Consider the following 14,887-nt stretch of genomic DNA (forward strand, 5'->3'; position numbering starts at 1 on the left):
GTTCGCCCGTTGCTGTAGTTGACCTAGCTACCACATTTTGGGGAGGTGGATTAACAGAAGAATTCTTCCATTGGCTTACCATTGACTACACCAAGGATTAGGTCGCCATAGCTACATCTCTTAGGGTTGTGAAAAATCCACACTCCTGACAGATACATCTTTCACACCCAGGGCTGTCCCTAGCCATTCCGTCTAGTACACTGGCAAAAACTTTGCCAAGTTCATGTACTGGACAGTGGACTTGTAAGCATCTGCTTTAATATGTGGCCTGACTGGTTCACAGCTTCTGGATTAGGCCTCAAATCTTGCATCAGGCCCAGCACTCCAGGCTCTCTCTACTGCAATATGAAATCCAATTAGTCAGCTAATTAGATTCTCAGATGGTTGATCCCTATTGTGATAGTCTGACTGCAATTAGCTCACAGCTGTTTAGAATAGAGTTGTTAGTAACATTGTATAAAAGAACTCTTCTCTTACCATTGAATATTGGAAAACAGTTTAATACAATGAAAATGAAATACTCAACCTTAATTATCACTGTTCATACAATCATTATGACAGTAGTTTTTTTCCCCAATTGTATTGCAGTTGAAATGCCTTCTTGGTCTTTCGACTCAGAACAGAGGGGAAAAAATGACTCTGTAATTGAGAGACCCCTTTTCAAAATACATGGTAAAAACAAAGACATAAGACAGCTAGTTTGGTGGGCCATCTAGAAAATAATGTAGCTGGAAAGAAGTGAACCAGAGGTGAAGATGCTTGTTGTCCATTAGAGACTGAATATAGTGATGGGAGAAGGGGAAATGAACAGCAGAAAACATCTGTGACCTACTTACAGAAAGATAGTTATTTCTCTTGGGAACCACTTTCTACACATTTGATGAATAAGACTTGATCCAGCAAAGTCTTGTCCACGTGCAGAACTCTAAGCATGCAAGCAGTCCCCTTAACTTGTTCTTCCAACCTGAATTCAATTGAACTACTCAAGCACGTGCATATCTATAAATCCATGACAAGTCTCCAGAAATTCCAGTTGGAAGAACAAGTCAATAAGACTACGCACATGCTTAAAGACACCCATGAGCTTACGTATTTTGTGGATTGGGGCCTAACTAGCTGAAGACATGGGATCCAGGAGTGACAGCTTCCATTCCCTGCTTCACCTTTTACATGAACACTATAGTGGGATAGAATTTTGTGCAACTTTAAGTAGTACAATATTCCTTCTGGCTATATTTTTCTCCATTAAGAATATACATTCTCACTCAGGAAATGTCTGAACTTCGTCAACTATTTTGCTGAATAACACAATATTCAGTTCCATAGGATAAACAGGGATTCTTTCCATTTGCCAGTATCAGTGACATTTTATCACTGGGAACGCTTTTCTTTCATTTACAAAATTGATACTCTACCTCAAGTAGTGATTGTCTTCTTATTATACAATATAAGGCCAGTTTTTACAATATACCCAGGTAGTTTGCAAGTAGATGGACTCCCACAATACTTCATGTACAATTCCACCATTTAGTTTTGCCTATTTATTCCAGTGCTTTCAAGTCCACATTTTTCATTGTGTTTAAGTCACCAATTTCCTTTTGCTGCACTGAAGTAGATGTGGCAGGAAAAATGCTGCAGTCCCATCCTCTGGTAGAACATTAAGGAAATCCCTTAGATCCAGTTCCATGGCAACCACTGATAAAGTTTCTGCACAGGGAAAGAAATATAGATGATTTTAAACATAGTATAAGTGCAACGCACTATAGAGCTGATCTTTAACGTCACTAAATCAGCAAAATAGTTAAATACTGTGATTACAGTAGATTTAAGAGAAAGACCCAAATAGCAGCAGATACATTTGGCAACTGGGGAACAGTTTGAGAAGTGAGGGTAGCAATTCAGGGTTGTTTATGGATGAAGTATTGAGACACACCCCATTATAACGTCTGTCTGAACTAATCACCTCAACGTACAACACCAAATCCTAGGTGGGGCTCATCTAGCACCTTCAGTGCTGTATAAAATTGAAAGGAAGCATTAAAATGGAGCTGACGGTGTAACACAGTAGTTGGTACTTTGGGAGCAGCCCATGAGACAAAGCTATCTGATTGTAGGCTCTCCTGGGCCAATTAATATCCATTACGATGAGAGGATAATGGTCACACAATGAGCATCTGACAACAGAAGTTTACCACTTGTATACCACTTCTAACAGTGATTGCTGCCATGCACTCTATGGCAACCCAGTGGTGACACTCCTCTAGTCACACATTGTGCAGATGTTGTAAAAGGTCTGGTCATAGAAAAAAAATGACTAATTTTATTCATCATTCTGAACTGGCTATGAAAGAGTCAAACCACTAGTCTAATTTTTATTTCCTCCATAACAATGAGTAAGGGGACCATGGCAGCTGCCATGGTTGGTCACTGCCCTTCAGCCAAGTTTCCAGAGGAAAAGGGAAAAAAAGTTCCAGTCTCAGGAAAAGAGGAAAATCAAACATTTAGACAAGTCACTTCCTTTGGCTAAGGATCCAAATCCCCCAGAACAAACACTTGACTGCTTCCTCTTGTGTAATCCCAGTGACCACAAGCAACACCATGGCTTCCCTCAGCCAAGAGTCCAGCTATGACATCCTTACTGTCGTTAGAGTCTCTGCACACCAGTACAGTTCTCAATACAAGCCAGGCAGTTATTTCCCCAAGCATTCCTTTCACCTGGTTTGGCTATGGAAATGAGTAATTACACATTACTTTCAACGGATAATTCTGTGATATCTTTACCTGTATTTATATCTGTAATAATCTTTAATTCCTGTCATGCATAATTAGTAGGGCTGTCAAACGATTAAAAAAATTAATCATGATTAATTGCGCTGTTAAACAACAATAAAATACCATTTATTTAAATATTTTTGGATGTTTTCTACATTTTCCAATATATTGTTTTCAATTACAAAACAGAATACAAATACAGTGCTCACTTTATATTTACTTTTGATTACAAATATTTGCACTGTAAAAAAAATAGTATTTTTCAATTCACCTAATATAAGTACTGTAGTGCAATCTCTTTATCATGAAAGTTGAACTTACAAATGTAGAATTATGTACAAAAAATAACTGCATAAAAAAAAAGTAAAACTTTAGAGCCTACAAGTCCACTCAGTCCTACTTCTTGTTCAGCCAATTGCTCAGGCAAACAAGTTTGTTTACATTTGCAGGAGATAATGCTGCGCGCTTCTTGCTTACAACGTCACCTGAAAGTGAGAACAGGCACTTGCATGGCACTGTTGTAGCCGGCATTGCAAGATATTTACATGCCAGATGTGCTAAAGATTCATATGTCCCTTCACGCTTCAACCACCATTCCAGGGGACATGTGTCCATGCTGATGATGGGTTCTGCTTGATTACAATCCAAAGCAATGCAGACCGATATATGTTCATTTTCATTATCTGAGTCAGATGCCACCAACAGAAGGTTGATTTTCTTTTTTAGTGGTTTGGGTTCTGTAGTTTCCACATTGGAATGTTGCTCTTTTAGGACTTCTGAAAGCATGCTCCACACCCCATCCCTCTCAGATTTTGGAAGGCACTTCAGATTCATAAACCTTGGGTTGAGTGCTGTGAGATTTCTAAAGATAGCTACATTGGTACCTTCTTTGCGTTTTGTCAAATCTACAGTGAAAAAGTGTTCTTAAAATGAATAACATGTACTGGGGTCATCATCTGAGACTGCTATAACATGAAATATATGGCAGAATGCGGGTAAAACAAAGCGGGGGACATACATTTCAAGGAGTTCAGTCAAAATTTAATTAACATTTTTTTTTAATGAGCGTCATCAGCATGGAAACATGTCCTCTGGAATGGTGGCTGAAGCATGAAGGGGCATATGAATGTTTAGCGCATCTGGCACACAAATACCTTGCAACGCCAGCTACAAAAGTGCCATGCAAACGCCTGTTCTCACTTTCTGGTGACATTGTAAACAAGAAGGCAGCAGATTATCTCCTGTAAATGTAAACGTACATGTTTGTTTTAGCCATTGGCTGAACAAGAAGTAGGACTGAGTGGACTTGTAGGCTCTGAAGTTTTACATTGTTTTGTTTTTGAGTACAGCTATGTAACAAAAAACCCCTACATTTGTAAGTTGCACTTTCATGGCAAAGAGATTGCATTACAGTACATGTATGAGGTGAATTGAAAAATACTATTTCTTTTATTTATCATTTTTACAGTGCAAATATTTGTAATCAAAAATATACACCGATTTCAATTACAATACAGAATACAATATATATGAAAATGTAAAAAACGTCAAAAATATTTAATAAATTGTTTAACAGTGTGATTAAAACTGCGATTAATCACGATTAATTTTTTTAATCGTAATTAATTTTAGTTAATTACGTGAGCTAACTGCAATTAATTGACAGCCCTAGTTAAAACAATAAGGATGTGTGCAAAAGCTTACTGCACATTTCACAGTACTGCTCTGCTACTCTCTGCTGAGTTACATTATATGTAGAGAAAGATCTTCCTCCCCAAACTGAACGATGGTAAAATACCATGCCGCAGCAGTTTCTGGAGGAAACGGCTTTCAAATACTTTAGACGCAGTTCAAAGGCTTTCGTGTATGGCCTTCAGTTGTAAATCAAGTTCTTTACCTTTCAGCGATGAGATGAGAATGGAGTAGTCATCTCCAACATATCTGGTTCGTTTACAAAGTTCAGGAAGCAGTTTGTTCCACCAGAGAGCCTAATTCGTCCAAAAATAAACCCACAGAAGAAAAATAAGTTAGTGGTGACTATGAATAGTAGGTGGTGAACACAAATTTATTTTTAATAAGTACTTTGAACATACATCAAAGATGGTACAAAAAACAGTGGTGTAAGTTGAGATGGGCCTAGTAATTAATTCGTTTGCACAGTGCTTTGAAATGCAATGTTTTCAGACTTCAGTGTGATCCTTTTTAACCCAGCAAATTAGAGTGATGATAGCACCCCCTAGCCGCTGAAGATAAGGCTATGCCTGTTTCTGACAGGCTGTGCATGTGGTTCAGACAAACTACAAACATACATAATTAGTGCAGGGGAAAAAAGTTAATGCAGTATTATGGTTATGGATTTAACAAATAAGGTAAGTCTCTCTTTATAGCCCTGTGCAGTGTGGATAAAAAAGTGTTCTAGGAGAACTTTGTGCTTTTATGTTTCTTGACATACCCCTTCCACCGCCAATAATCTTAATGTTGCATGAATACACAATTTAAATTTTAATAATGCAAAAAGCTATTAATTTTATGTTTACAAAGACTGAGAGGAGGAAAGAAAACACTATCCATCTCTCTTCAAACTTTGTGGTCTCTTTCTCTTCTCCCCTTAGTCTTTGCCTGCAGTATTGCAAGGCTACAATTATCCCAGATATTGGTTTTCTCCGTTTCACTTCTTGATCAAGGGCCAAAAGGGAGCACACATGAGCCCCAGCTGTACTGTAGTGACTGGGGTTCCGGCATTTCCACTTGCTGGAGTGTCTCCGCCTTAAGTTATGTCCACTATTAACTGAACTATTGCCTTAGTGAAGGGAGGCAAATAGACCCCCAAGGATCTGTACTGGGACAAGTGCTGCTCAACATATTCATAAATGATCTAGAAAAGGGGGTAAACAGCAAAGTGGCAAAGTTTGCAGATACAAAATTACTCAAGATAGTGAAGTCGAAAAGCTGACTGTGAAGAGTTACAAAGGCATCTCACAAAACTGGGGGACTGGGCAACAAAATGGCAGACGAAATTCAGTGTTGATAAGTACAAAGTAATGCACATTGGAAAACATAACCCAACTATACATACAAAATGATGGGGTCTCAATTAGCTGTTATCACTCAAGAAAGATCTTGGCGTCATTATGAATAGTTCTCTGAAAACATCTGTTCATGGTGTAGTGGCAGTTAAAGCTAACAGTGTTAGGACACATTAGGAAAGGGACAGATAATAAGACAGAAAATATCATAATGCCACTATATAACTTCATGCTACGCCCACACCTTGAATACTGCATGCAGTTCTGGTTATCCCATCTCAAAAAAAGTACATATTAGAATTGGAAAAAGTAACAAGAGGGGCAACAAAAGTTACTAGAGGTACAGAACAGCTTCCAGATGAGGAGATATTAAAAAGACTGGGATGGTTTAGCTTAGAAAAGACGACTAAGGAGGGATATGATCGATGTCTATAAAATCATGAATGGTGTAGAGAAAGTGAATGAGGAAGTATTATTTATCCTTTCACATAACACAAGAACCACAGGTCACCCAATGAAATTAATAGGCAGCAGATTTAATACAAACACAAGGAAGTACTTCTTCCTACAACACAGTTAACCTGTGGAACTCATAGAAAGGGGATGTTGTGAAGGCCAAAAAATATAACTGTGTTAAAAAAAGAATAGACAAGCTCAAGGAGGATAGGCGCATCAATGGCTGTTAGCCAAGATGGTCAGGGATGCAACCCTATCCTCTGGGTGTCCCCAAACCTCTGTGCTAGAACCTGGGACTGGACAACAAGGGATAGATCACTCGATAATGGCCCTCTTCTGTTCCCTCTGAAGCATCTGGTACCAGACACTGTTAGAAGACTGTATACTGGGCTAGATGGACCATTAGTCTTACCCAGTATGGCTAGTCTTATGTTAGCAGTTAATTGGCAGGGAGTTGGGGAAAACCATGGCAGTACTTCTGGAGCCTTGACCAGAATTGGAGAGATCAAGCTCTTCCTCAAATATTATAGGCCACAGGGGAATATTAGGCAATAAGTATACAGTTCAGATGTTATTAGGGAGCAGGGAACATACTTAATCATGGCATTTTCAGACATTAATAATAATTTTTTTCTTTTTATTGTGGCAAGTTTCACATGAAAAGTTCAGCTACTTCTGAGTTACTTGTAAGCTAAAATATACTCAGCTCTCTCTGTTTACAGCAGATCAGTGTATTATTCCCCTCTCTGCTAGCAAGTAACTCAGCCATCTGAACATTTTTTCCACAACCTTAATATAAAATAAAATATCACAACTTCAGGATGAAACCAGTCTGGAAAACCTCAGCCCAAAGAGTTTTTCAGAAAGAGGGCCTATAATAAAATGTCATATATAATCCATATTTCTAAGTAACTTTGACCAGGAGCATCTGCAGTAAGAACTACCCTCATAAAAACACAAAAGCAAAAATGGGATATTTATATGAATGTGTCTTGAACTCAGTCAATGAAATCTATGAATTTTAAGGGTAAGGATGAAACTCCTATCTTGTCTCATTAAACTTGTGCACTGCAAGTATCTAAGCAACAGGTATTTATGACCTTCGGTGCTGTAACACTTGGGAAAAGACGGTCCAACCCTGCTCCCATTAATGGGAATTTGGCCATAAAATTCAATGCAAGCAGTTTCAGGTTCAGAGTGAGTTGAGGATGGGAGTTTCAACTTTAATAGAAATCTGTGCCATTTGATTATCTCTGCAGTGTAGTTCAAGTTCTCCTATGCACAGCTAACAACTACTGAAAAGAAAGAGAAAGAAAGACTACAATAAATTACTAGATTAGCATTTTAAAAGCTCACCCGATTTTCATCTTTCAGCTCATGCTGGGCATAGGGTATGAGTGCTTCAGGACACTTCTCTAGGAGCTTGTCAATGGATTTCTCATAGTCTCCTACCCCCGTAGTGCAAAGAACATGGACACTGAGACCAGCATTACTGTCTTCTGATAATGGCTCCAAGAACGGCAGAACTGAAGCTATGTCGATTGATGGACCACATAAAAGAGACTGAGGAGAAGAGGAAAACTTGCCATTTGGATGTCAAAACAGACAAAATGCTCACACGCACACAAAATTAATTTAAAAAGAAATAGTTTTAAGTCTTTCTGATATTGCTTGGTTAAACAATTAGGCCAAAAATACTGAGTAGAATGTAAGTATACATGACCATTATTTACATAATTCTTTGATTATTTTCTCTCCCATCATTTGCACCATTCCTCTTTCATAGTTCAGTTTGACTGACAGAGGTATTGTTTTAACAACAGCTTTACATCTATATTCATCAGTAACACGCTGGACTGTTTAGCAAGAGGTTTAAACTGTCTTACTTCATGTAGACTCAATGCGAACTAAATTCTGCCCACCCTAAGAACCAGAATCACCTAAGAACTTATGCTGGATTGTTTGATTATTGTAAACAAGGCCTCCACTAAACCTGGTGTAGTTCCTGTACTCAGTCACCCGAGCTGCCATTGCTCTACAAGAAAGTACACAGCCTTGGTATTGACAGTTCACCCCAATCCCTCTTGATTTAAAACTAGTTTTCTCCCTACAGCGGAGATATTACTCAATTTATTATGTGGTCCTCTGTCACAGATCCTAGCGAGCACCATCCCCAGCAGCTACCCACTAGGACTGCTCTGAGGGGAATACAAACCCTTGCTACTCTGGATCCCCACGATGTTTCAAGCTCCTCAAGCTGGGGCGGGGGAGGTGTGCAAAAATTTTGGCCTGAGGGCCGCATCGGGTTTCGGAAATCGTACCGAGGGCTGGTTAGGGGAGGCTGTGCCTCCCCAAACAGCGAGGCATGGCCCATCCCCTGTCTGCCCCCCACCCCTGCTTCTCGCCCCCTGATGCGCCCCCCCTGGGACTCCTGCCCCATCCAACCCCCCCGTTCCCTGATGGTCCCCCCGGGACCCCTGCCCCATCCAACCACCCCTTCTCCCTGTCCCCTGACTGCCCCCAGAACCCTTGCCCCTGACTGCCCCATCCAACCCCCCCACTTCCTCACTGCCCCCCCAGAACTCCTGCTCCATCCAACCACCCCTTCTCCCTGTCCCCTGACTGCCCCTGGAACCCCTGCCCCTGACTGCCCCCTTCATACCTGTAGTTTTGAAAGATCTTCAGGATACTTATCACATGCAGGTCCCAATGACATTATGAAGGTCACCCAAGGGAAAATTAACCCATAATGATTACAGGAGTTTATCTAGAAAAAAAATTTCAAATCAATATGGTCACATATGAAACCCATTCCAGTGAAGGAAATCTCTGAATAAAGGGTGCCATTTTAGAAAAGTAGCTAGTTTCTATCTTGGGTAAATATTCAAACTAGAGTAGGTGAATTAAGTATGCCTTGAAGCCTAATGCGGTCCAATGATTTATTTCACATTTGTTAGTTAGAAGCCTCTCCTACCACACATCAAACAATGCAAGGCTTTAACTGTTCACCCAATGCCTCTGTTACTCCATTATTAGCCAGTTAAAATTACTATGTGAGCAGTTCAGCTGGCACCTTCCCCTCTCGTTTTTCAGACAATGCATCTAAAACTATGTTCAATTTTCCACCCAAAAGGGCTGGGAAATCCAAGTTCTCCTGAAGTTAGGTCTCTCATTTAACTCCAGATGATCAAAATCCATGGGATTTTTTCAGAACTCAAAGTTCTAAATCTTCTAAAGTAATTTACATGTATCAATTCTCTGTGTTCTGGGTCAAGTTCATCCTTGAAAGACTGAAGTGTCAAACTACAGGTAATCTAGTTTCATGTCAGTGCCCCTTGATGTCAGGAACTGGAACTGTCTTGTGGAAAATGTATGCATATTTGTCATTTTGAAACCCCCACAACAGCAGCATTAAGCCAGCAGTTCTTTGCAAGAATTAACATTTGGTAAGTTTATCAACATGTAAGTTTATCTGCTTACATTCTCACTACTTTTAAAGACAATTTGTCCAGAAATAAAGCATTGCAAGATGGTATTGTGACTGAATATTCCCTTACATGCATTTGAGCAAAAGCTTTCGTGAGCTACAGCTCACAGTGAGCTGTAGCTCACGAAAGCTTATGCTCAAACAAATTGGTTAGTCTCTAAGGTTAGTCTCACAAGTACTCCTTTTCTTTTTGCGAATACAGACTAACACGGCTGTTACTCTGAAACCTTACATGCACTGTCTGTCTCGTTCGAATGTATATGCAGTGTATAATTACCAGATCCTCTGTTGTTTTCAGTGGTTTGGTATCAGGAAGCTGCTTCCTCGATAGTCTCCAAATGTACTGTGAAGTAAGCTTGAATAAGACCTCCTGGAGTATTTCTTTCTCAGAGCCTGCTACAAGGAGGGCTTCCCAGAAGTCTACTAAGAGCTGAGGGGTAGTATCTTCATTCTTCCCACAAAGCATCTGAGCACCACAGAAGATTCAAATATTAATGAAAATCAAGATGACTATTACATTGTCTCATTGTTTACCTGTACTCCCTTGTTGGTCATGTCTTATATTGTAAGCTCCTTGGGGCAGGGGGCCATCTTTGTTCTGTGTTTGTACCTACCCCAATGGGGTCCCGGTCCATAACTAGGGCTCCTAGGTGCTAAGGTAAGATAATAGCAACAGCAACAGAAGTCCGAATGAAAAAAAGTTTCAATGGACAAGATTAAGTTTCCCTCTACGCGTCATAGTTGAGTGTGCTCCTGCTTTTGTGTAATCCTGATGTATTTCTAGTACATGTGATCCCAGATACTGTGGCGATGCACAATGCAGAAGTGCGTGCAACATATTTAAACTCTTGATTCCGTAATGAATAGGTTTGGTATGCAAGAAACACATTCCTTCATGAGTTTTTATTCTGCTATCAATGGTGGTCACACTGTAAAATGTTTAAAGAGCCAAAATGCTGGAGCCATCTAAAATATATCCACACCTAAGCAAGTCCCTTTTGAAGAGTCATTCTAATCAGAGAGTTGGGGCTACCTTAAAGGAAGCACTCCCCAGTTCACTTGGCAGTGGGAGCTAATCATAGGGCTCTGTGAGGAGTTTGGAGGACTGCACCAAGGGGGACCCCATCACCATTGAACCTTTCCATGGGCTTTTAAATGCTGGCCGGACAGGTTGGGAACCTTGATTACTGCATTTACACTGAACCCCTAAACTTGAAACCAACTACATTAACCTTAACTACACTAGCTACATCTTTAATTTCATGAGTGACTACATATGATGAATATTTAGAATGATAGAAGTGAGATCATAAAAGGCCTGGAGGTGTGGTTGAGATGGAGGTAATTTGGCTCTAAAATGAGCGAAACCCCTTATAATGAAGAGTAGTCAAGATCTGTGGAGCAATAACTCCTTAATTCTAATTTCTGCTTTGACACAGTCTCTTTTGAGGCCAGGAATAAGCCACTTGTTCTAGTTTTTCCATCTGTAATGTGAGGATAGGCCAGCCTCCCTTAGGTTTACGAGGACTAATACTTCATTTGTAAAGTGGTTTTGAATACGTACATAGAAGATTATGTAGCGTCACATCTGATTTGATATCCTTTAGAAAAGGATTTGTATGCTATGTTATTAATCCTGGCTGCAATTTTCAGAAGGGGCCCAAGGGAGTTATTTACCCAATTCCTATTAAATTTTGATAGGCGCTGGATGCCTACCTCCCTTAGCTGCCTTTGAAAATCCCAGTCTCCAAGATCAATGTGTGCTTCGTTGAACTGATGGTTGCAGAACATAAAGACGAATTTAATGTATTTGTTTGGCTAAATTTAATGGCTGGGCGGTTCACAAAAAACCCAGTTTCTTACTCCAGTTAAAATTTCTGTCAAGCTTGGTCAAGCTGAGCTTTCATAACATTTTTCCTGTTGTAACTCTGAGGACCACTCTGATTGTTTTGGTCATCTCTAGTTGTTAACACCAGGCATGGGCTTTGTAGAAGCTAAAAAAAAAAAAAAAAAGCAACAACCCTGCAAACAGACAAACCTCAAAGTAAGAGTCTGCTTCTTCCAATTCAACTTTACTGTTTTCATGTAAAGCCAACATCGAAGCCACCAGCAACCCAGGCCGCGTCTCCTTCAAGTAAACAGCAAGTTCGGTTGGAACAATCCGCCCTTCTCTCTGCTGCCTCAGAAGTCTTGGTTCCCCAATAAAGCCATATGCCAGTCTCATCTACAGACACAGCCATTTACAAGTTAGGCAAAGAATTCAATCCTTCCCAAACTGAGGGCTTACTCAAGCAGTCTGGCTTATGTAGGTGAAGTGCAGGGAGGATATGGGGAGTGGACTACATTCCTTCTCACTGGGCCAAACCATGGGGCTGTAGTGCAGCTCCCAAAAGCTGCTACTTGAAGCTATGCACAGGAGAAATGGCTGCAGATACTCTGCATCACTTGCGTGGACACTTAGGCCACTGGGTCTGTAGAATCTTGGATCTCAGCCATGTGTAGCCCACAGTGCTGCCCTATACATGGCTGACATCCAAGGTGTGCCGGGGTTGCAGGCCCATCATGTGCCTTATATGGCACAAGGACTTTGCACTGGTCCTCCATAATTTACCCTTAATGTTGTAAGACTTTATTCCCTTTGTTCTTGCTCCATCTTAGGGATCTTCCAGTTCCACGAGTCTGAACTTTACTCACCACACACACACACACACACACAGAGAAAACTAGATTTGACTGTAAACCAAAACCAATGCATTAGGCGCTTTTGAAAACCTCACCCAAATGGCCTTCAATGAGACTTGTGCTCCCAAATCAATAAGGTACTTTTGAAAATACTACCCATGAATAATAAAAATTAATTTGCAGCAGTATATATTGTAATACCCCTTGCTTCCAGGGGGCTTAAACGGGCTTGCACTTTCCAATAGAAGGCTTTCAGAGAGTCAAAGAGTAGGCATCTTTGCAACTCAGACAGATTCAGGAAAAGTACTTTTTATTCATCAGCTGCTGCTGTTTATGCAGCAAACATAAATTATCATAGATTAACCTAGGGTCTGAGGCTCTCTTTACTCTCTAGGACCTACCTTGTTCCTCATTTATATTATTTCATCTCTTTCTAACTGGATGCAAAAGTACTGATGATCATGCTTTGCTGCGGAAGAGACAGCAGGTGGTGCTGAACAACACTATAGCTGATGTTTAACATATCCTAACCTCCATACTCTGCAGTTCAGAAATCAAGGCTGAGCATGTACTTAGTGATGGTTCTGGCATCAACCCCAGGCTGTGATGCACCCGTGGCCTTATTTTCTCCCCAAAATTAGACACTTTGACTTCCCTTCCAAAGCCATTTTTAAACCGGATTTAAAAAAACAAAAGGGATGAGCTCACTCAAGAGCCTGACACAGTCCAATCTCTCTTGCTCTCTTGCAATACTCGTCTTTAAGTGCCCTGACCAACCCTAACAACTACTAGTTTGTGGCATTTAACCTCACACATGGTGATTTGGACTGAAACATTGACATCAGGGTCAGATTTAGTCAGAGTATAATGACCTCCCTTCAAAGTGTCTGTAAATCCATACCGACGACGACTGATATCAAGCCGTGCTGCACTACATTTTCTTCCGTTAAACAGGATTCCTACTGTAACTGCACCAAAGCACATTCTCCTCCTCTCTTAATAAGGACAAAGTGCCTTGACTACAGTCAAACAGAGGAGAGCAGTGGACTGGATACAGGAAACTCTACAGCCATGACATGGAGATCCTGCCCACAGCTCTTCACACACAAACACCAAGGACTTTTGGTGTGCAAACCAAGGGTCAGGTGGAACTATGCAACCTCTGCTCCACGGAGGGCGGGTGGGTGGGGGGAGCACAGGGGCTGCAGAAGCTACTATGCTCCAACGAATATTTAATTTATTTACTGTACTTTGATTTAGAAACACTTACGTGTTTTGTGATTAAATATTTCAATTTTAATAATATTTAATATTAAAGTAATAGTTTAATTATATGCCCATGTGTATATTAATGGGAATTCTAGCTTCCCTGGAGCACAACCTAAACAAACCCAACACATAACCCCTCAACCCACATCCTCCCAGATGCCCAATAAAGACCATTAAGTGACTGGGGGAAGAGCAAGATTTCCCTCTGCCATGAGAGACCCAACTCAGCTGGTTTCGGTTAACAGAGAATCTGGTACTAAATGGGAAGCGGACTACATGAGCAGCATTCTGTACCTCTGTAAAACAGTCCATCTCATTTTTATATGCCTCTAGGTCTCCCTTTTTCAGAGCCATGGCAGCTTTGGTTAGCGTCAATACCACTGATGGCACAATCAGTTCCACTTTCTGCAAAAGCTCCATTGCCATCAAGGGACATACATTCTTCATGCAGGAACTGCAGAGCACATGGGGCAGCTGGTTTGGTTCAGCGAGATAGAATATTTGGAGCACTTTGGCTGCTGATTCCTATTAAAATAAAAGCCATTTAAAATAATCTTAGCCTCCTGAATATACATTGGAATTAATAAATAAAATCTAACTGCTGATGTGCAGAAATGGTACAGACTTGCTTTCAAACATAGGGGCATACTGTAGTTGGTAAGCCACAGCGGTAGGGGAAAGAAACTCTACCTGACAACATGTCCCCAGAGACATTCTGTCAACTCGACCAAAATTCCTCTGCAGGGCTGGGAGAGCAGGCATAGAGTTTCAGCACCCTTTAAAGGTGTCATTTGGAGATGTGGCTTGGGCTCGGTTCATTACATTGATGGGGTAGCAAAAAAAGTTTGGACCGAGACTTTCCTAGCATGTTAGTATCCCCAGCCTTGGTTGGAACCCTGTCTCGAGCAAATGTTTACGCATCATGACCACAAAAACTACAATACATTCTTCTGAGGAGAGTCCTGAACAGGAAATGTCATTGGTAATCTCTTTGTGTTTACAGAAATTATGTCTTGTTTATATTTGGTCGGCAAAACTAAGATGGATCCCCCTTGTGCCTCTCACACGCAAAGGAGAATAATCATGAACCAACAGATATGGAGATTTCAAAATTTAAGCAATGCTTCCTTTATAAATGTCCCAAGTTCCTCGGAATAGGAAATAAGCAGTAGATTAAAGAGAAAGTTCCTATTCT

General features: G+C 40.6%; 1 protein-coding gene across 1 annotated transcript in view; it reads right to left on the reverse strand.

Moving 5' to 3' along the window:
- Nucleotides 1–479: 479 nt before the first annotated feature.
- Nucleotides 480–14,887, reverse strand: part of HPS3 (HPS3 biogenesis of lysosomal organelles complex 2 subunit 1) — a 31,136-nt gene continuing 16,728 nt past the window's right edge. The window contains exons 11-17 of the mRNA XM_073359715.1: nt 13,987–14,217; nt 11,780–11,965; nt 10,019–10,207; nt 8,917–9,021; nt 7,611–7,817; nt 4,670–4,760; nt 480–1,707 (exon numbers count right to left, since the gene is read on the reverse strand). Of these exons, the coding sequence (XP_073215816.1) occupies nt 1,580–1,707; nt 4,670–4,760; nt 7,611–7,817; nt 8,917–9,021; nt 10,019–10,207; nt 11,780–11,965; nt 13,987–14,217 (1,137 nt within the window). The 3' untranslated portion in view covers nt 480–1,579. The remainder of the gene's footprint in view (nt 1,708–4,669; nt 4,761–7,610; nt 7,818–8,916; nt 9,022–10,018; nt 10,208–11,779; nt 11,966–13,986; nt 14,218–14,887) is intronic.

The sequence above is a fragment of the Lepidochelys kempii genome, chromosome 9, assembly GCF_965140265.1.
Source record: "Lepidochelys kempii isolate rLepKem1 chromosome 9, rLepKem1.hap2, whole genome shotgun sequence".
Classification (NCBI taxonomy): Eukaryota; Metazoa; Chordata; order Testudines; family Cheloniidae; genus Lepidochelys; species Lepidochelys kempii.